This window comes from Epinephelus moara, chromosome 15 (assembly GCF_006386435.1).
Source record: "Epinephelus moara isolate mb chromosome 15, YSFRI_EMoa_1.0, whole genome shotgun sequence".
Lineage (NCBI taxonomy): Eukaryota > Metazoa > Chordata > Actinopteri > Perciformes > Serranidae > Epinephelus > Epinephelus moara.
This window is the reverse complement of record NC_065520.1, coordinates 8,118,565-8,142,202: the sequence shown is the minus strand read 5'-3', so window position 1 is coordinate 8,142,202 and position 23,638 is coordinate 8,118,565. Positions and strand designations below refer to the sequence as shown.

At 41.6% G+C, this 23,638-nt stretch overlaps 1 protein-coding gene across 6 annotated transcripts in view; it reads left to right on the top strand.

The window, feature by feature from the left end:
- The first annotated feature begins 5,667 nt into the window (after positions 1–5,667).
- kcnh7 (potassium channel, voltage gated eag related subfamily H, member 7) overlaps positions 5,668–23,638 on the top strand; it is a 92,267-nt gene continuing 74,296 nt past the window's right edge. For all 6 annotated transcript variants that reach the window (XR_007571113.1, XR_007571112.1, XM_050063103.1 and 3 more), the window contains exons 1-2: positions 5,668–6,203; positions 6,992–7,222. Coding sequence is in view for 4 of the 6 variants with exons in the window: in XM_050063103.1 (XP_049919060.1) it covers positions 6,128–6,203; positions 6,992–7,222 (307 nt within the window). In the remaining 2 variants the exon portion in view is untranslated. The remainder of the gene's footprint in view (positions 6,204–6,991; positions 7,223–23,638) is intronic.

The following is a 23,638-nucleotide window of genomic DNA, read 5'->3' as shown; positions in this document are numbered from 1 at the left end:
TGGTGTACCTTAAAATAACTCAACGTTCACTTGAATTCCCAGAAAAGTTTTCACCCTATTATTTGAAAAATTGGGTCTCTCGTTAGATTATCAATCAAAATTAATTACCCACATCTCCCACCCAGATTTTTTTTTGTTGCCTCAGGGCAGCAGTGGGTGATACGAGTATAAAAACAGGGAAAATATATTTCTGTAGAACCTCTTTCTCTCAAAAAGACTTTCTGTTGGGTTATGATATGCAGTCAAGAAAAACCCTGATGATCCAGATATAACCAGATAAATATAAATACTCATACACTCAGATACACATCTACTTTCGCTCCTTTCTGTAGTCGTGAATGAGCTGATGTTGAGTGGATTAGGCCCCTCGGGGTTTATTTAATGACTGCTGCACAGGCTACAGTACACTGAGCCTCTCTCATGGACTGAGGTCAGAGAAAATGCCTCATAGTAATAGAGATCCTTTACAACCACCGGGGGAAATCACTGCTGGTTTGTTGGCAGTCCATGTAATTAACCATGTTAGCGTTCTTACACTCACAAAATCTGGAGGATAAACCCCTTGTAGGTCCTAACCTTTAAATCCTGTGTCACATTAAGTGAACGGGGGCTATTTGACAGCGGGCAGCATCTGTAATTTCTGCATGACAAAGCCAATTTTAAATGATTTAGCACTGACGCTGGAGACAGAAATGATGTGATATTCTATCGATTGAAGAGGGGAGCTCTCATTTGGCTTAACATCTTAGGAGCAGGTGGGATTTCAGTATCTGCTCTTGCTCTAGGACAGTTCAGCAGGATGGATGTTTGCTGTCAAAGGGTCTTGAACCCAGGCTGAAAGACAGCCTCCACACTCCCCACTTACACCTCCCATGTCACTGTATCACTCCACCACATGCAATGCCGAATCTGGACCTTTTTGCTACAAGAGTGACAGCCTGTCAGGAGCTTGCAGTGTTTGGTATTAGTCTACCTAATTAGCAGGGCCCAGGGCAAGGTTACACTCTGCAGTAATAACCATTTTTTTTCTTTCTCCAATACATCATAATGATGGTGATGATCCCATAGGGCAAAGTTGTAATCATTCACCTGCTGACTCAGCTCCAATTATAAAGCGGCTGCTTCAGCTCTATCCTTTTTCAGCTCAGGCATGTCTTACCGAAACCCAGGAAAAAACATCCATCCTTGCCCAAACAAAGGCACTGCTTGAGACAAACTTTACAGTCTTTGCCCCTTAAGGCTGGGTCACAAGAAGCATTTAAAAAGTACTTTCACTGAGATAAGTCGATCAGGGAGGGGACAAAGTAAATCCAGTAAATATTTTTGACTTGCAAAATTGTACCATTGACCAATAGCAAACTGTCTTTGGACAGTGCTGACCTTTAAAGGAATGGAGAGCAGGAGATTCCAAAATGGAGGAAGATATTGTAGCTTATTAGATGTGTTGCACCATCCGCTATTATTTTACTTCCTCTTGTGGAGCATTACCTGCTCCACTTAAGAGGAGTAGGGGGCTGAGCTTTAGCTCGTCAGTCAGTGGCGCCCCAAAGGGAGTCCGGGAGGGGGCACCCTGATACAATTGCTGTCTTCAAAAGGCTGTGGCACACAATTTTTTTAACCTATGTAACAGTCGTGGTATCTTGTGAACCTGGATAACCTGAGGCATCCATTGTTACCAATCATGTCATGCTAGCTTGTTGGAAAACGAGGGAGCTAAATTTTGGCATGGCCATTTTGAAAGGGGTCCCTTGAACTCTTGACTCAAGATATCTGAATGAAAATGGGTAAATTGCAATTGCAAAATAACAAACTAAAGTATATCAGTATTTGATCCTTTAACTCTCATACTTCAACGGCATATAGAATTCCTGAAATTCACCTGTGGCTTTTGGTTTTATTGTGCCACCCAAGATTTTCAGTGGCTCCATCTGGTCCCACTATAAAAAATGTCACTGTCACCAGCTACACTGATAGCAATATGATTATTCCCTACGTCACTAAGCTTCTACAACAACATATTCTGTGCAGGCTTTATCCTTCTAATTATGATCTTTGCGTCACTCACATTCAGTGTATATAAGTGAGGCTCTATTATTACAGTTGCAGAGGAACTCAATCACTAGATAGATTCATTTGACCATAAAATTGCTGGACAAAGTCACTCTCCTGACAGACAATATTCCCCATGAGGCAAAGGGTTTTAATATTTCAGTCTGATAGAAATGATCACTTGGTTGCACTTAATGGAATACAGCTGAACTCATAACCACAGCAAATATCTCTTCTGAAATATCCTCAAACCCTCCAGCTTTACTTTAGAAAATTCCCTCGTGTATTGCCAATAAGACCCACATCCCTGTTGCATTGTTTAATTTCAACTTAATTATTCATTACACCTATAACAGCATCTTAGGGCTAGAACTTAATTTCCTTCTCTTACGCTGACTCATAAACCTGGTCAGGAGGATGCAGTCTCATAAAGGGCATAAACGGATAAGTGACGTTCCAGATAAATGGAAAGTAAATACAGCTTTACCTATTTATAGCTATCAGTTCCCATAAAGCACCAGGCCTCCTTGCCAATAGCATCTGGTAGGAGATATTCAAGGAGCACACTGAAACAAGATGATGTGAGCACACTGGCCAATTTTGTAACTTCTCAGCACACATTTTGAGCTATGCCACTGCGCAGTTACCTGTCACATGTCTTTCTCTCTTTGAATCATCACTCGCCCTCTCGTCATGTAGAGCGCAGTCGCTAGCATGTAGCATCTAATCTGACATGCAGCCTGGGCTTAAGTGGAAATTGAAACTAAACTGCGGCTTTGAGAGCTCTTGTTTGCACTTACCCTTATGTGATTAACCTATGATCTCAGTTGCAAGCTAGGACCACTGATTGAACAAACCTTATCGTAGTAACAAAGTCAAGAAAATGCTTAGAACATGGGGAGCTGTCCACTGTGCTGAAATGAACCTGTAGGTTGTAGTTTTCTGTAGTTTCAGTGGGGCTTTTGACCTGGCTCTGAGGTAAAGTGTTTCCTATTACAAAAATTTTGCATTCAAGACGTTTGTATTAGGCTTTGTCCTAATACTGTTTAGATGCTTTTTGATACTGTGTCCTTATATCTCTGCACTATGCCAAACAGGAATTCTTCAGTTTCTACGGTGTTAAACTACAGTAATAACTGCTGCGTGTGTGCAGGACTGACTTACTTATTTAGGATTATGTTCCTCTCTTTGTTAAAATAGTGTTCGTCACCACCAGCTGTCCTTTCAGTGAGCATATTATGGGCCAAAATACAATTAATTAATGTTGTCACTCCCTTTAATGTGAATTTGACTCAAGGGCAGGCCTACCCTTTACTGTTTCACCGCTGTGAGTGAGTCAGTGAGTCGTGCTTGCTGTGTGACAGAGACAGAGAGGAGGAAATGAAAGAGAGAGAGAGAGAGAGAGAAAGGTTTGTGTAGTGGATTGTTGTTATGGATTCAGATATCATTACCGTGTGATGACAAATTGGATGTGGGCAACAAAATGCAGATTAGCACTGATAAATGCTAAAGCTGCCAATAGAATCTGTGCAATAGGCTGCAAGGGAAAAATAACACATGCTGTATCCAAAGAAAGCTGCCAGTGTACGACAAGGAGAAAAGTGTTGAACAAAGGCTGCCTGCACGTGCAATCTACTGTAGTCATTGTTAAAACACAAGGTTGTAAAAACAGCATATGCTACCTTCTCTCCAACCCCCCCACCCATGTCTGTGTATACGGAGTCGTTTTCTCAATGGACCAGATGGAGGGAGAGTGAGTGTAAGACCAGGACAGATGTTTCACTAGACTCTGGGTGTGTTTGTTTGCATGTGCGTGTTCTGAGTGAGACACGAAAAGAAACACGGGGAGGGAAATAGATTGGATCTGAAGGGAAAATGGCACAAGGGGAATAAATTGAGGGGAGGAGAGTATTAAAACCTCCAGTGGAGATTACCTGTCATTGTTTTGACACGGTAACATAACTGTCTTTACACAAAATAAGGATTTTTAGTTGGTAGCCTATGTGTATTTTCGTGTATTGATTTTTTAAATTTAGATATCTTGAGGTATGGAGGTACCTCAGGTATTTGGAGCATTATTTAACTCCTTGCCCAACAAGCTATGCTGACATGGTTGGTGCCAGTGGATGCCTTGTGTTGTGCATTTTCACAAGATACCACTATGTGTGTGTTAGTTTAAAAAATGAGCGTGCCTGAACCAGATCTCAGCCTGGATGGTATATCAGGGTCCTATGGCCCCTCCTTGGGGGCACCACTGATTATTTCCTGCTGAAGTGTCCTTGAGCAAGGCGCTAACCCCCTCTCCTGACTTCTCACTCTGTATAATCCGCTTACAAAATGTCTACACCATGGGACTGATACCACCAGTGGGAGGAAAAGTGAATTGTCTCAGCAGCACCATGGCCAGCGCCTGCTCGTGCACAGCAGGCCTCCCTCACTCTGAGGCAGTGACAGTGGAGCGTTTTATGCAAACAATGTTTGGAAAAGCTTGAGGCTAGAGGGGACATTTAAAACATGACCGCCCAGCTTCACCTTGGCCTAGGGCTCTTCATTAATGACATGGGAAGCACACCTGCGTTTGCTGCCCTGATGTCACCACTCACAGCACTGTTGGCCTCGTGACTCAGAGAGAAGACAGGAAAATTAGTCAGTCATTAGTGTCAAACGTAATGTTTCATTGCTTGTCGTCGTGATTTTTTGCCTTCCTATTAAACCATGCTGCTGGTTTAATAGGGGCATCATTGGAACCATAAAATCAAAGTAAGCACGGTAAAGTAACTTATCAGACGCAGATAAGCTAAGCTACAGTGAGAGAAGGAAATTAACAGACTTAAGTATGGTAAGCTAGAAGGTAATTACAAATTGTTTATGCTGCCACTATAAGGGACTGTTGTTTATTTATCAGATGAGGGGGGTGGCTGGGGTGTGAATCCATTTTTTGTTTTGTTTGTTTGTTTTTTGGGCCCTCCCCAATGCTATAAATACTTTTCCTTGAGCTGTTAGATTTTTAAAACCTACCCTTTAATGTTTGAAAATTAAAAGTTGGGGATGAAATCATGGAGTTAAAAAAAAAAGCCTTAGTTTGTCACTCTTGTCATGCAAGCTGGTTAGTGTAAACAGTTTTATTTTTGGCAATTTCTTTAAATTAGACATGTTTGTCCCACCTAAGGTGTTCAAGGACCGTAGGAAATTTGAAAATCCAACAGTAATTTCTGTTTTTACAGTTTCTGGCTATGGGAAATGGTGTAATTTTGGTGATTTGTAAAGAAAGCATGCCTTCCATACCCACGCATGTTTTCTTTTTTAAAAAAAGGTGGTAAAAATAAATACAAATACAGACATTTAAAGTTGTATGTCCCTCCTCTAGACCAAAATAAAAAACGTTACTCCCTCCCCAGTGCTTAAAAAAATATTTGATATGCCACCCCCGTTATGCACCACCCCTCCACTCTCATAAATAACGAACAGTCCCTATGCTTTGAAACAAAACAGGGAGTAGTAAAGTAACGTCGCCGTGACACGTTACTGTAATCCGTTACCAGCCAGCCCTGCCTCTACTACCTCTCCGTCTGCTTTGTCTACGCATCCATGTGGGTTTTTCCCCTTCGCAGTGTTAGTGTTGCGCCTCTCCTCTCTGTCAGCCTCTCCTCTCAGCCATTGGCTTCACAGACCATCAGTCCTCCCTTCACAACAATAGACCCCCACGCGCACACTCGCTCACGCGCCGGCACAAACGCGCACAGTGCTTTCGAGGAGCGTCGGTGAAATGTTGGTGAAACTGCGGTTTGCCGACTCCCTTCTTTTCAGCTTCACATCGGCGAGGAGCGCAGGGAAGCCTCTGCGATGCGCTCAACCGGGGACGCGTCGGAGTTGAAATAAGGGAAGCACGGGGGGTCGGCAGAGAAAAGAGAGAGGGGGAGATTTTCTTACGAGGATGACTGACTGGTGACAAAGAAAACGGGGAGCCCCCTCTGGCTTCGCTTGTCATCCGTGAGAACTTGACGGAAGGCGTTTTGGGGGACCGGCTTACTTGGACAGCCAAAGATTTTTTATCATCATTATTTTGTGGAGGGGCACCATGCCTGTCCGGAGGGGTCATGTTGCGCCACAAAACACATTTCTGGGAGTAATTATTCGGAAATTCGAAGGACAAAGTGAGTACCTCTCCCTGGTGTCCAGTGCTGTGTGGGTGCGCTGTGTTGTGCTGCCTGCCTTTGTGTCTGTCCTGCTGCATCCTGACAACAATTATATAGTCGTTAGGACATTGATGACTTGAATGATTTTGATATGTCAGAGGTCAATGGAAAGTAATTTTAAGTTAATCATCCTGCTGCCTGATCTTGTGTAGCAGCTCTGTAGTGCTGGAGTGCCTCCTCTACTCTGGAAATTGTAGTTAAAAAAGCTGCATATGAAAAACAAGGATTAAGGGATTTAATAACTTTCAGATCATATCCTCAAAATACCTGCATTGCCTTTATTAAATCCTCCAGTTGTGTTTAGTTTTGGTAGATTATTTGTGCTGTGATGCATGCTGGAGGCCTATTGAATAAAGCAAATGGGCAAACAATCATCAAGTGTGCCATAAATCTGGTTGTACAGCTGAAAATGTGTGCATTTTTCCACTTAAAATAATAAATAATCAAGCTGTAATGATTACAAGATGAGCATAAACAAGTATAAAGCAATCCAGCCTGCTTTATGTTTATTTATTCATATATTAAGGAATATAATGGAGGATAATCCCATGTAAACAGATTACACCCACTTACCTGTTTTTATATTTTTGTGAAATATATTCTGTCACATTATGTTAATATATTTATGGTTTTAATGTTTTAATTTATATCCACATGTTTAATGTCCTCAGTAAATTGGTTATGTGATTTTTCTGCCTATGAACAAATTACCATTCTTCCTCCTTTTTTCAATCTCTCCTCTACAGATAAGAAATTCATCATAGCCAATGCCCGGGTACAGAACTGCGCTATCATCTACTGTAATGACGGCTTCTGCGAGATGACGGGCTTCTCCCGGCCGGACGTCATGCAGAAGCCATGCACTTGTGACTTCCTGCACGGCCAGTTCACCACCCGGCACTCGGTGGCCCAGGTGGCCCAGGCGCTGCTGGGCTCGGAGGAGCGCAAGGTGGAGATTACCTACCACCGTAAGGATGGTGAGTGCCACGCGCCGTCTCATGTGGGCTCAGGTGGTGTGTACAGCACATGACACGAGGCTGCTGCAGTAGTATTGCTGTAAAGTGCACTGAAGCTCTGTTGCCCCCTCTCCAAAAGTAATCATCATGTTTTGATCTCTTCGCCAGTGTTCGACTGATAAGAAAGGTTGAAACACAACATTTGTGCTACAGAGTTTGATTTTTGTTGTGTGCTGCACAAGCCTGAGCCACCTGCAGTGTTAGTGCAAGATAAGATGTGGGATAAATGTGCGAAAGGTGACTTTTACAATGTCTCACACTCTAGGTACACAGTGGGTAATTTTTAGTTCTGAGTCGGCTCTATCTGGAGCATTTTGCAGCAGCAAATCACTGAGTGCACCCATTTAGAACCCTGAGGGGGGGGAGAGCAGCTGTGAAGGTTTCCTTTGCTGTGAAGTCCAGTTTTGAATTGATGCAAGCGCTGGGTGGCTGGGAGAGATGTTCATTAGCCTGCGCTGGATAGGGCACCCTGGGAAGGATGTAGCGCACTTCCCTAAAGAGTAATGTGAAGATAGTGAGGCGTGTGGTTCCTCTGTTTCTGTTCTCATCATCTCTTAAAAAAATAGCATAGTTGTTGTACAGTACAGTGTACACAGATGTCACAGATGTTTGTTATAATTCTGACATCCTGTTAGTGCTCACAGACTTGACAGTTGTCTCTGACTGACTGTATCTGTGCAGCTTTTCCATACTTCAGATTGTGTTGCTGCGTGTACATGCTGCTTATGAATACTGCATGCAGATCGTGACTTGGCTTGACAGCTGGTATTGTTTTGATGAGTTACAAGGCGAGCTGCAGAGTGAAAGTTTAAACCAGTCACATCAAATGTGCTGGTTCAGGGAGAGTTCATGTGCTGACCTCTAACAATGACATATGTATTCAGACGATTAAGTCTCCTTGCATAACGCTTAAGGTGAAGTTTCACGCCGACTCAAATAAGGATTAATAGTTTTTTAAGACTGATGAAAGGATCATCCACGTGTGCTTGTCTGGTGTTTGTTGTATGTTGCCTTTAGGCTTTATAATGTTTATCCTCAGTGATTGTTAATGCTGTTGTGTGTGAGTTATTTTTAATCCAATAAAAATCAATCTACTGCACTTAGGCTGAGCCCATGGGGTGCAGCATTTTGTTAAGTTTTTACAGTTTTTTATTGGGTTGAGTGCACTCAATTATTGCTGCAGAGCTGTAAAGTTAGCTGAAACATCGCCTCAAACAAGAAATTATACTTTTGGTATTAATAAATCACAACCAATAGCCTGAAAACTTGTTTAACAGCAAATGATATTAAAACAACAGTAAAAACTCGATTAACCCTCTCACATAACATCCCAAACAGTGCTCCAGACTGCAACAAAAATGGTCACATAGGCGATCATTTTTTGTGAGTGCGTGAGTTAAATTTTACATGGTAGCATTCCAAAACATAAAGCAGTCTGTAGCTGATTATTTCAAATATAAAATTAGGAGGGAGGAGAGGAGGCTGGTGTAGAGGGAGACAACGAGATGTTTAGTGAAAAATAAAAAAGTACCACTTTCAGCCACAATGGCTAACCCAGAATCTGTGTCTGCGCTATGAGGGGATTGCTATGCTGTGTGTGTATTGTAGGCAATGTGACAGGCAACTGTGTCGAGACAGTTAAAGCTTGAAACTTTGAGTTGCACATTAATACTAACAAACAAAACCTGCAGGCATACAAATAAAGAAAACCATTCATCAGCAGGCGAGGTCATTGATTAGTAACATGCTGTACCAAAAGTGGTGCGATTAAATAATATGTTGGTGCAGATACCTGAGCAAGTTAGTAGCAGCAGTGCTACCAGTGGAGAAGTTAGTCTGGAGCCTTGCCAAATTTTATTTTATTTTTTATTTTGCAAAAATGTTGAACAATACTTGCTGAATAAACCACTTCACAAAGTCCTCTGAAGCCCACTTCAGATCTAAGTTAGTGTTGGCGTCTTTGAGTTAAGGAGGACGTCCCCCTGAGCATCTAGAGTGAAGAAGCACAGTTTGCACCTGGTGACTCATCAGTGCTGCAGGAGAAACATAAAGCTCCTGATGTAAAAAAAAAAAGGGTTAAAATTTCTCTCTGCTTAAGAGCAGATGTATTCTTTTGTAATGAAACAAGATGCTATCAGAGGGATTTGATTTGACATTTGATGTAAGATAGGAGCTCCAGATTAGCGATGATGATGTGGCTTTTAAAGATTGACCACTTGTGTGTGTGCGGTGGTGTAATTCATTCTCAGGCAGGTATGAGAAAACCCAGAGGGAGAGAGGTGATGTAGATTAGGTCAAGGGTAGTTTACAGAGCAGTGACAAATGATAGTATCCTCAGAGACATAGATATATGAGGTCAAAGGTTGAAAGAGTGAGATGAAGCAGCTGAAAAAGGCTCAAGAGACTGGGCAGAGTGGAGAAGTCAGCTTATTTTTTGAGTGGAGTGGTTGGAGTCAATATGCAGCCCATAGCCTTTTTAAAAAACATTATCTTTCCTGAACTTTGACAAGGACCATAAGGTCAGTCAGTATCATAAATACTACAATTTTCCTGTGTTTTCCAGTGCTAAAAATGAGATCCTGCCCCTGTGATAGGAGTTGCAACATTACTTATTTTATGTGTGCCACAAAATTCACACCAGGGTATGAACCAAGAACATTTATTCAAGTACCAAGTTCTGTCTTGTACATCTATATAGTTTTACACTCTGCTACATTTCAGAGGGAAATGTTGTCAATTTTAGTCCATTCTATTTTTTTGACAGTTGAAGGTGCTGTTACGCTGTACATAAGGCATGCCACAATACCAGAAATTCAATAGTCGATACCAGGCGGCAGCCTCTGGGGCTGAGAACTGAAGCCAATACGGAAGTGCCGAAAACTGCAGTTCTTTGAACCGTCGCTTGAGGCTGGCTCCAGAAGCGAGTCAACTTTACAGCAGATATTACCAGGTTTACAGCCTGGTGCCAAAAACAGTTTTGGTCTCTATCGCTAATTTCCCTGTTCATTACAGCTAGTCCATACCCATTGGTAGCTTTGTCACCTTTTACCTATGCCAATCCTCAATGCCTATGTGCAGTTTCACATAGATTGATCACGTCAGTGAGTAGAAAAATGTGGGACAGACAGAATGACTGACTGACAGAATGACACACTGACAGGGTCCGTGATTATGTACAGCATACCATACCATGACTTAGTCATACCAAAATTTAGGAAAAAAACAAAGAAACATTGGTCCACAGGGGGAGCCACGCGATCAGTCGCATTTTAGCCATTTTTAAGCATTTTTCTGTTGCTATAGCGCCACCCAGTTGCCAATTAGAGTTAAATTTCTCCAGTCACCTTGAGGCGTCCTGTTCTACATATCTACCAAGTTTAGTAAAAATCCATATGGCGGTTAGGCCTAGATAAGAAATGAGCTCTCTAGCGCCCCCATTTTGTTTGATGGGGTCAATAATGGAGGGGTCCCCTCAGATTATGTGTGGTCATATGCCTACAAAGTTGCGTGGTGATGGGTGAAACCCTTGAGATGTTATACACCTTTATGTGATGAGCCACGCCCTCCGCAATATTCATTGCCTTATAGAAGCTCAGTTTTAGTAAGTTTTCCAACTTTTGCCAAGAGGGAACTTAGATATTGGTCCCTAGATTATGTTCACCCAGTTTCATGCAGATCGGTCAAACTTCCTCGGAAGAGATTGATTTGAAGTGTTTTTCAAAAAACTCAAAATGGTGGAAAATCTATATAACCGGAAGTTATGGTTCCTTGAGGCAAATTTGTTCCTTCGGATGCTATAGCGCCCCCCTTTGGCCAATTGATGTAATATTGCTTCATTCGCATCCTCCCATGACCCTCTACCACTGTGCCAAATTTCACATGGATTGACCAAGTCAGTGAGGAGAAAAATGTTGAACAGAGACACAGACAGACACACCCACAGACAGAGTTTACATCATTATATAGTAAGACTGTACGGGTATTGAATTTATATATAACTCACCTGTTTACACTTTATCAAGGCTTAAATTTACACATAATTCAGGGTGGGCCGCTTTGAGTGAAAGGTTGTCTGCTGATAGTGTCCTTGGCTTCTCAGTCAGATCCACCCCTTGCCCCTCCACAGCACCAGCCTTTCGTCCAAATATAGTCATTTCTGGCTCCAAAAAACCAAGATGGCGATGGCCAAATGCTGAACTTGAGGCCTAAAAACAATAGTTCACAAACCAGTGGGTGATGTCACAGTAGTTATGGCCATTATTTTTACAGTCTATGGGTAAATACCAATGCTCGTGATGTTCCACGATTTTCAAAACCCAATTTGATACCATGATAAAAAACAAAAACAAAATAATAAATCTAATGGACTTGAACACACACTCCTTTGTGATTTTTTTTTTACATTTAATTTATTTTAAATTGTGCATGAGATTTTGTGGGCGAGTAAACATATATTAAGGGATAGCCTACAGTATGTGAACCTATTTCTCCTCCATAGTTGTCATTGTTTAGCACTTGTACATGTAAGATGTAACGGTTGGGTTTTTTGGCAGGCTTTTTGTCCCACCCCTCCTCACAGCGATGATAGCAGCGCGTTATCCAAAGTTGAACATTTTTCAACTTGGCGACCAGAAAAAAAGCACCGAACGTGCAGCGTTCAGCACAGAATAGACCCTCAGTGCCTGGTCCCACAGCTTGCTTTTGTAGCATAGTGTAAATAAGCAGCCTGCTCATTGCAAAGAATTAGGAAAATTTACTGGTCTCAGAAAAAAAAAGTTATTCTTTTTGACAAGTCGAGGTGGAGCTGTTGTTGCAGCAGAACTTGTCACAGACTTCTGCATGTTGGTGTTGTTCTGTGCTGGTAGGCATTCTCCTTATTCCTTAACAGCAGACGAGAACACTCGTTGCTGTATATGCTGCCCGTCACATCTGGAAGAATTCCTTCCCTGGTAACTACCGTACTGAAGAAAAACAAATACCATCGCATTTTTCAGAATTTGGCATTGACTCGGTACAGACGTATTGTTCTCATTACATCCCCATTCCAGATATCAGTTCCAAAAAATTTGTTTTGGTTGCAGACATTTTCTGGCACTGTTTTAGTTACAAGAACCTTTTAGAAACATTGTCGAGATGTTCGGTTCTTTCTGTAAAAAAGAGCTTGCAGGAACCATAAGCGAGGACTCTCATTAGGGAACAGTATTGCATTACCACAAGATGACGTTATGTAGAAACCTTCTGGGAATATTTGTTGAACTAATTAACCAAACAAAAATCTTTGAAGGCCATAGGACACGTTACCAAAGAGCAGCCTAAGGGGAGTAAAGCTCAGGTTGAGTAATGTACTTTTACCTTTGATCCTTGAGTGTGTTTTCCGTCTTTTAACTTTTAGTGAACTTAAGTTTTGAATAGAGGACATTCACTCGTGGTGGACTCTCTGTATACTGTGCTATTAGCGAGGTAAAGGATTTGAGTACTTAAAACATAACTATAAGAGGTCTTATTCCTCTCTAGGCCAGCCTAATGTCAGCCAAGCCAAGCTGGGGGTTCAATCTGCATCGATTCGCTGAGCAAACAGCATTAATGAGGACACAAATACCTTCATGTTGCATTGATCTTCAAAACCGGTGCATTGGAGAGGGGAAATCAATGATGGCCAAATGCCCTCCCTCCACTGGCTGGCCCACAGGAGACTTGGATAAAAAGAGCTGGAGGACTTCTGACAGTCAGACCCTGCAACAAGGAGAAAAGGCCTCATTACCATTCTGTATGCTGAGCCTCTAATTACCTCAGTGTTTTCCTCTCACCTGACTCAGAGATTCTCCAGGGAAGGTCATACACCTGTTTCCACAGGGCAGACTGCTCGTATCGTCTCCCTTTTATAATAAGCAAGTATGACTGTACAGTTAATCATACCATAGATCATCCTTTAACTATATTTCCATAGTTTGATTTAAATTATCGTTAAGATTGCGATCTTGATACCAGCATGCACACATTCTTATTTCTGAAGGACAGTGACTCTGCTGTATTTGATTCTGAGAGCTGCATATTTAGAAGTGCTCATCATTTGTCCCTGATGTGGCGTGCACAAATGCATTTCAAGGCTGACAAGGCCATTTCTAAACCTACAATTTTGCCAACACTCAACCAATCAAATTGGCCACAAAGCTATCTGAGAGGTCAGGCCAAGCCCCCAGGAACAGCACCCGGCTTTCAAGCCAGTTTATGAAGTGGCCAAATGTAGAATTACAAGGTCTGAGTCCATCACATGATGCCATTGGGCCCAGAAAGGCTTTTCCCCTGTAGAATTACGTTGTGAAAGAGACGTCTGTAAATCAACGTCATAATCTCTGCAAAATGATTCGTTTCACTATCAGGATTTGATCCAGAAGGTCTAGAAGAGCTGCACGAATAAATAATTTTATTCTCTTCCAGTTAGTGGAGGGCTAAATTGCAAGTTAGCAGCTCGGCCGCCGGAAGTCTCCTATGTGCTTTCTTTGTGGGCCCCATGATGCAGAAGATCCGAATGATTTCATACCACTGAAATAGAGCTGTTTTGGCTTCAAGTACGACTGAGCAACTTTCATAGGAATGCATGGAGTTATACTCATCTTACAAAGTCTGGCTATGTTTGTCAGGTAACCTCAGTTAAATGCTCAGCATTGTTAGTGAGATGGAGTACAGGTTGACAACTAAACTTGACCACCATCAACATGTTAGCAAACCTATTATTCTGGCTGGGTATGCTGTGTCTCTCTGTGTGTTGCCAGTAATGTAATCTGTAAAAACATTATCAGATTGCTTATTGTGTAGTCAACGAATGAACGATTTTACTCAGCAAAAGTGGTATACGTAAATGCATATGTACAGTTCTATTACGTTTGGCGTCAGTTGCCTGTTGTAAGACCCCAATTGTATTCCATCTTTGGCACAAATAATTTAAAACAAGCAAGTGTTATCAAATTTATGTTTAGTATGAACAGTCCATCTCAGGAGATGAGTGTTGAAACAGCTTAGAATATTCAGAATCAATATGTATGGCAAAATCAATACTTTTTGACAACACTAATGTGTAACCATATATATTATTTAACTATGAAACACTCATGTGGTCAAAATGGGAGTGAAACTGTGAAGAGGCACCTCTGGTGTCACATTGTAATAGTACATCTTTGAAAACATAATTGAGCAAAGTGAAAAAGAAGATTAAAAATAAAGGATTGCAGATTGCAGCAATTTGCGAAATAGTTTCATTTTAGGTATAACTACTTCTGTCCCTCTCCGTATCCATCACACACACACACACACACACACACACACACACACACAGCTCTCAGTCCCTATCTCTGTTGTCTCCTGTATTGGAATTCCAGGGGAAATGTCATTGCGGCAAGCTGATTGCTGGTGGACCACTGGGGTTTCTGTGAGGCAATCTTCTTCTCTTTAATCCTTTGACCCAGGGTCTGCATAAACGCATCGTCCGCTGTCCTTTACAGTCCGTGAAGGAGATTCTGCTCGTCAGCACAATCTCTGGCACATTTTTAATGCTTTCTGATTTGTGCCTTCACAGGACCACTGGTCCTGTAGCCAGTGCACATATCTCAACGACCTCTATAGGAGCAATAGCTGTCATCTAAGTTGCAAAAGTTTTTTGGGCACATTTGCTTTATTTGATAGAGAAAGAAGCAGAGGACAGAGAGGCGATGACATGCAGCAAAGGTCCCAGGATGGACTCAAACTTGCTGCTGTTGTGATAAGGACTCAGCCTTCGTAGTAAGCACTCTACCCAGTGAGCTACCGAGGTGACCCCGAATAGTGGCCAGAGTTTACTCCAAACCACTGTGCTTGACACTTAGATGCTGAGCTGTTTACTGCACCTGCTACAACAGAAATCTCTTAAACTCAGCACAGGCCAGCTTTGCTCAAATGCAACTTTTGTGTCATTTGAATTATTGTTGACCTCTACATTTTCTGAACAGCGTCTCTTCTCAGCTCAGTCAACACCGAGAAAGACTGTGAGTCTATCACTCTGTTAAAAAGGTTTTAGTTGTGTTTATCAGCATTGTGGATTTACTTTAGAAGGGCCCTGCTACACTGTACACAGTATGTTCAAAGTACCATTGTCAACTGTTAAACGGCCATGTTTCTTGTTATGCGGTGATATGTATACAAGCTCATTTTGTCGTCGGAAGGTGGAGGGGATGGCAAGCAGCCAACCACTGTTTGAGACCAACAACACCATTTGTTCATTCGAAAGACAGCACAGCATTTCCAGCATTTGTGCCCCCAAATGTGGGTGTTCTGTAGCGACCCATCACTGCATTCCCATTGGCGCTTTTGTTTTAAAGAGGTCGTGGCTGCGTTTCCAGCAGCATTCGTACTGCCAAATGTGTTTTTTTCTTCTTTGGCAACCCCTCACTGCATTTCCATCAGTGTTTCTGCCCCCAAATATGGCTATTTTTTAATGTGTCGTTGCTGCATTTCCAGTGGCGCCAAATGTGGGTGTTTTTTTGGTGACGTGTTGCGTTTCCAGTAGCTTTTATGCTACCAAACATTGCTTTAACTCTTGCACTCCACCCCCATTTTGTGGCGAAAACGCCTAAAATGACATAACCAAATTAAAATGACTGTAGTGTCTGAACCGCTTTGACTACATACATAAACACTCTAGGTGATACAGAGGCAGAGTAATGGGTCTCTGAAGTCAGTAAAAAGTTGAAGATTTTGCCTAAAATAAAATAAAAAATGAAAAAGTTGAAGATTTTGCCTAAAATAAAATAAAAAATGTTTTTCAGGATGAATAACTGTCTCTGGCTTCATCTGAGCAGGTAAATGACACTGTGGGGCTGTAGGCACACTATCAATGAACATTTGTTTCAAATGTATGACCATTCTACAGTGTTTTTTCCATGAAAAGATCCAGGCGGAGCTCCAAATGACAAGAGCGCTCACTCCGCTTCAAAACAGTACTATCAGTGATCAAACAACACTCAGCCAGCTTCAAACATTGTACTTTATTGAAATCAGGTGTGATTGTGATAGCTGATGTTGTTTATGACACAGAAACATCATAAAATATCACCAAATAAAGCCATATGAAATGTGAAAGTTATGATCCCACTTTCTAGGCCTTATATCTCAGCCAAAAATAGTGGTAGGAGTGAGACTCTTACCTTTTTATAAAAGATCTACGTCTCCACTCGCAGCTCCACTCAAGATCGCGAGTAATCTTTTAACTTTTCCCTTCGAAAAACAGCATGACATGACTTGACAGCACTCATCGCGATTTTGGACTTTGTGTGTTTAGGCTGCTCTGGTGCGAAATCCATAAGAAATAAAAGAAAAACGATGTTATCTTTGAAAAGCCGAGAGCTTACTGAATCCGGCAATACCAAACATCACATGGTTTGATGATGTAGTGTGCCTGGGAGATACCATTTAACAGAGGAGGGAGGGGGCGCGGATGTGGGCGTCCGAGCGGAGTTAGAGAGGTTAAACCAAAACATGATGTTTTCCTAACCATAACCACGTGACTTTTGTGACTAATCAAAACCACATTAACCACAATGTTCTTGAAATGTAAAGAAACCTAAAGCTTTAGCAATGGCTGTTTTAATAAGATGATAAGGGCATCATTCTAACCTATATCTCTAACACTAATGACCACTAACACCTATCTAATAGAGTGATAACATTTGAAATGGGTGGTGATGTGCTACTGCTATTTTGCTTTGCTCTTTGCTGTGCTTTTTAGTTATTCCATTCGCATTCAATGGGAAAAAAAAACCTGTGCCTGTGTGAGAGAACAAGAGGATACTGCAGTGGTCATTATGCATGATGTGTGCGTAAGATATGCAGACTGGTGTGTGCACCCCATTCTGTGGGTGTACTGTGTGAGACAGATGATGACAGATAAATTTCACCAAATTAAAAATCACATAAAAGCAAAAATTCGGGTAATACAAGTGATTCCACTTGTACCATGTCATTGAAAAGTCACTGGCTTTTCAAATGACAAAACTGTTAAAACAGCATTAAAATAACCATTATATCAAATGAGGAGAGGTCGCTCTCTTTATGACACATTGTTCCATCCAGAAACAGCAGGTTAGAGCCAAAGATGTCATTAAAAAAATCCAACATCACCGAGGGACCATCACAACGAGCAATCATTTGTTCAAACGGCAGATGAGAGCAAAAGGAGAGGACCTAGAACATAATAATTTTTCGTTCAGTTCGCCATTCACAAAGTCCCTCCATCATGAGGCCCTACAATAAATGCTGAACTGTTGCCAAGATTTTGGATTTGGGTTTGTTTTCTTCTGGCACGGCTTTGTAACAGATAGCAACGTGGTCTATTTAAATGCTAATGCATCACAATGTAATTAGACGGTAAAGTAGTGAGAAATTGGATTTGCAAAATGGCACGATCTCTTCAAAACAAATGCAAATAATAAAGCAAAAGCTGGCCAAGAAGTATAACCCCCTACTTTTAAACACCATGTTTTTTCATATGTTACATTGAACAACAAACTGTAGTAAGTAGCTACGACTAACTCAACGGTCAGCGCTTCTTATTCTCCGGTCTTTTATTTGTTAACGAATGCATGCAGCACTGCACATGAATGACCCGAGTTAGAGTTAACATTGAAACCTCCTTGTCTAAAAGCAACCTTCAAAAATCACCAAGTAAAAAATAAGGTGTTCAAACCAAAGGGGCACGTATTTACTCAGCAACAGTTGCTCTATCTGCGTCTCCATTCAGTGATTCAAATAGAATAATCACAGTGTCTGACTTTCCCTACTTAAGAGCCAACTCACGGGGGCCTTGGTGTATCAAGAAATCCATAAGCTCAGTACATGGTAAAAGCTTTCACTTGCAAATAGCAAATGAGACTGAAAATGTCATGCTATAAATAGATTAAAGTTGGTTGTGCATCAGTGATGCTCACTGAGATTAGAGTTTTTTTTTCCCTCCACGCCTTTAAAATGTCTCCTATCAATGTAGAAACTTCAGATTGTGATCACTCAGTCTCGCCTTGAGATTGTTATCTCTCAGTGTTCCCGTTATATGCCATCTTCTCATTTAAACCACCAGAATACCTCACACTAGGGACCAAAATGTTATCTTCTCTGCAGTTTTGCCTAATAATGAAAAATGCTTACCACAATTTTCCAGATTGGTTTTTTAATGTCTAACTAACAGGCCAAAGCCCTGAGGTCTTCAGTGCATATGAGGGAACCTGCAAGGCAGTTTTTGCTTGCAAAGTGACTCCCCTGTCTAATGAGTTAAAATGCATCTTACTCCAGTGATTAATATCAGTGAATTGATCTGCTTCATATGTCCCCTTTTTAAAGGAGCAGCACATCAATTTATCATTACACTATAACATTGTGGTACAGCAGAACCGGAGATATCTTTTTTGTATTCTTCCTTGACAAAACCTGGTGCCTACATTCCCCACATTGTTATTAAATAGCAGACAGTTGGGTCAGAAATTCAGGTGGGCTATGCTAGTAGCAGCTAATGTAGTCTGGAGGCTCACGCCTTACGCCAAGATGACATTATTTGAGGACTTCACACAGCTTCCTCTGGAGACAGTGAAGGCTTCACACATATTTCACATATTCAGCTATGCTCCTAAACACTTGTAAACACACTTTGATGTGTGATTGCTGGAGTTCCCCTTTGACTTAGGCGGCCATGTGGTACAAAATTGATGAAACTCCAAGTGAAAACTCCGTGGACACCAGCTAAATTATCCCTACACAGCCTTGCAACCAATTTTTCCCAGTGGCCACTTGCAGTATTACAGCGTTAAAATCCCCCTTCCCCATAGACAACCATTGGAAAAGAGACGTCTGTAAAACTGTTGACAGGACACCTCGAACTGCAAACAAGGTCAAATATGAATCTTTCTATTGTGATTTTTTTGATCCAATCCAAACCAAACCAAATCTGTGATCACAAGGTAAAGTCGATAAGCTAAGCAGGAACTTGTGGGCGGGGCCAGCGTGAGAACCACTGCCGTGCATATTAGGTGTTCCACAAAACGCAAAAGTAAACTTCATGTATGGCAGATACGCCAAGCAAGCTACTCATTGGAATAAGTGGACACCATCTTGTGATCCAGTACCTAGTTATTATACATCTATGTTACAAACACATGATGGTATTTAAGTGAGCCTGTCACAATTATGAAATAATCACCCAACCCCAATTATTTGATTTGACCGCAGTCATTTTGCATAATCGTCAGATTCCACAATCAAAATGCCAATCTCACAAATGTGACAATAAACATTAGGTGAGTCAGGTGTGTATTCATCCACTGGGTAAATAGTGTCTGCCTGAGTGCAAGGATACAATGTCAGGAAAATAAGTCTGTGTTTGTTGCTGTACGGAGCAAGATGATGACAGAGAGGTGCCGACAGCAGGTCTCTAGATTTATAGTGAGAGTAGCAGTGTGCAGCACTGCAGCTGTGTGCTTGACAGCTCTGAGGAAAGTTATGCTGGAGGTGTCGTTTTCATCCAGTTTCTGTAATAAGAAAATTTACATACAAATGTTTGGATGGAAACGTGGTGTCATAGCTTCGTGCAATGTGTGTTCTGAGTGTGTGGTCGTGTGTCCTGACCATGGGTCTGAAAGCTGAAGCAGGAACAGTTGAAGGCTTGTGTATGCTCACTGTTAGATATGTATATGGACAAGGGTGGAGCTGTGTGTCTGTATCTGTGGATATTTTCTAAAAGCTTGTGGACCAAACAGAGGCACTTTAGCGTAGTCCATGTTGAGACACAACCACAGGACACGACAAAGACATTTTAAAAATGGCGGAACAGAACAAATTGGTGATAAAGTGTAGGAAGTATTCCATCTACATGTCCCATAAAGGACACATGGAAATATGAGGGCAGTGATGTTTCAAATGTTTGAAATAAACTGGCCTTGTGTTTCCATGTTGCATATTAACTATTGAAAATATAATCAAGCCTCCTTTCACAGTAATTAACTGTCTGAACCACATTTTGGTTGCATTATATCGGCCTACGCAGCAGTTTTAGAAAGAGCTATTTAAGATAAATCTGTGTGCAGCAGAGTGAAAGGTGAAACACACTGTTTGAGCAAACTGTCTGAAGGATTAAAGGCACTCCTTTGACAACGATCGCATCATTTCAATGAGCATCCATTGAAATTAACAACACGGATTTAGGTGTAGTTGCAAAAAATTTTTTAAAAATTTTATATACTTTATTAATCCCCGAGGGGAAATTCAATTGAAACTGAACACACAACAGCACCACTGTGTGTCATAAAATGAACAGGAAAAGACAAATTGTTAATTATTTGTAACAATCCATGAACGTGACAGCCCTAACATTTCATATTCTTGGAGTGTGCTGCCAATGCAATTTGCAAGTTGTTTGAACTGCTCTTAAGAATAACAAGTAACTAGTCAGTGAGGCTCTGTAGCCTCAGAGGAAGCCAGACATGATGAGTGATGATGATATGACTCGGGTTATTTGCTTGTTTGATGGTGAGACTCTGGAATAGCAGCCATTCTCTGTAAAACCAATTCTTGTAGATCCACTGCTGAGCAAACGAGATAAGCTCTTATTCTGTTTTGCCTGCAGTCTCTTTCACACTCTCAGGTTCGGCTGTGTTTGAGAGCATACAGTGGACAGCTTGTGTCTGTGAAAGACATATGCATGCAGGGAGATAAAGTGGAAGAAAGGAGAAGCTCAGATGCAGTGGGGGAGAGGGACGGCAACACAAAGACAAATTTAGGCACATAAATGAGACAGAGGGAGTGTGGGGATGGAGGACGGAGCGTTTACCCTAAACTAAGTGTGACGTGTGTGACTGTGAGGGATGAAGTGAGTGAGCAGACAAGAGAGAATAAATGAAGGTGTCAGAGAGAGAAATCAGGTGCAGCCGAATATCAGGTGGCTTCTTCCATTGCGGGATGCCCTCTTGAATCCAGTCCAGCAGCTTGAGAGCTGCTTCAATTATGGATGGCCCTAGTTCTGTCTACAGCACCCTCCGTCTTTAGGCCTATGCAGATAAAATGATTCTCAATAGACTGCCGTAAAAATTGTCAGTTATTGTACTGCCCAATAAGGACTAAACCAATAAAAGATCATATAACTAAAGGAGCCGCTTGGTAAATGGTGTGTGGCTTTGAATACGGCTGTCCGGCTTGCTCTCATCAGTTCTCATGAGCCTGGGAGAAAGGACTGTAATGAGCAAGCCCCCCACTCGCAGTCTAAAGTGACATGGATAGATTTGTGTTGTAGCAAAGGCTTCGATTTCCTCTGTGTTCATGCCTCACAGTGGATCTCATTTATAATGAGTTTCCTCAATGGCTTCTTCAGGCTGCCAGCGAGAGGAATTGCAGTTTGGTCCTTTACAAGACGATTTGTAGTTGCTCTCCTTGACTGTTGCCCTTATAAACCAGAGTGATTTAAAACAGACAAAGCGGAGGGATGTAAAGGAGACACATGCCCCTGCTGTACTTTTCCACCCATGTTTTAACATCCCTTAGTATTCACATGGATTTCCTCCTGTCTGTCACACCCTTACTTTGCTATTCCTATAAAAACAATCTCTATGTGCATTACAGCATAGTGTTGCCCTGGCAACCATTGAAAGAGCCATTATATATCATCGCTACTCTCGTATTCATCCTGCATGCCTGCTTTGAAGGTTTCACAGCTGGAGAACAAAAATACTGGGACCAAATCACAATACTGAAACTGTCATCAAAAGCAGAATCAGAGTTGGTGTAATTTACCAAGTACAACTAATGCAGAGGGATTTGACTTGGTGATGCTGGTGTCGAGCTGTAATGACTTCACACGAAGAACAACTAGCTCACTGTAATGCTATGGAGCTTTCTTCTGGCACACTTAGAGACGACTTATTAACCTATCTGCAATGACTGATCAAGGCTCCCAGTGTCACTATGAGCTCTCTGGTTTCACTGTAGGTACATTGAGAGGTGCCGATTCAGTAATACAGCTGGTTTTGAGGACAGAGACGGCCAAAAATAGGTTGGATTCAGTGTCCATTGAACTGAGCAAACACTTCAGTGGCACTTTAGCATCACTATAGGGCTGTACCCAACTCATATTCATGTCACTGAGTCTATATTAGATGCTAATATTAGACTACTTGTTCCTTTTTTACATAGAGTTTGAGAATTTGAACTGGGTTCGGCGGGATATTAAAGGTGATAGTGAGTCTCACCTGATGTAATAAACAAGCCAAGTTAGCCCTCCTAGCGAATGCGTGCTAATTACGCTAATAATGAACCAAGAATATGCAGCATTTTTGTACTAGAAATCAAACCAAGCCAGAGATTATATGGTGTTAAGTTGCTGTGAGCTGTAAATTCACCACTTTTATGCAGAGGACAGAAGATAATGTTATCTGCTACAACAAATCTTAACAGGACATAATCCAAAGTTTGTATTTGGTCAGAAAGATATCTATGCCTTTGGTCAATGTCAGCCTCATTGTAACATTACATTTAGTGTGTGCACCGCAAACATAGACGCAGTGCATATAAATCACGAGTAGCGTCAGGTAACTTAGCTAAATAACAGTACCAGAGCTAGAAACAAAAAGTGTAACAACAAGAGAGTGCTGAAAAAAGTTGAGGCCTACACAACTTTCATTGTCTAGCATGTGACGCCAGCAGCGACAAGTGTCGGGTGTCAGTTCATGGCTGTATGTCACCAGCTTCCATTGAAAATGACTCGTAGCCTGTTACTGTGTCACTCGTAGTGCAAACGCAGCATAAGGGGGCAGCCTCACATTGCTCAAATCTTGCTTTTAATGTGGATTCCCAGTAACAGTGTAGTGTGACTAAACATAACTAAGAGTCTGCAGCCATGCTAGCAGCTTTGTGAAGCTGCACATGGGCACAGCAGTGCTTTGAGCTGAGATCAGCATGTTAATTTGCCTAACATGATGCTGATGTTAACTGCAGGTATAATGTATACCATTTTGACAAAGCATGTTAGCATACTAAAGTATAGCTGAGATTCATCGGGATGTCATTAGTTTTGCCAAAAATCTAAATACTTACTGGCATAACAGTAAAAGTCAGAGGATCATCATGAGGATTTGTCCACTGAGAATCATGAAAGCACAAAAGTTCATGGCAAACTGTCCAATAGTTGTTGAGGTTCAAATAAACACAAGAAGTTTGTGCTCTCAAAAAGGATCAACACTCAGTGAAAAACCTAAGCCCTATGATAAGCTAATATGGCAAGGCTTAACTATACAAACCAATGAGCAGTGATAACTAGCATGTCTTTGGGGTCATCGGGTGGGAACCTCCTTTCACCAGTGTTTCGTCTAGTTGGTC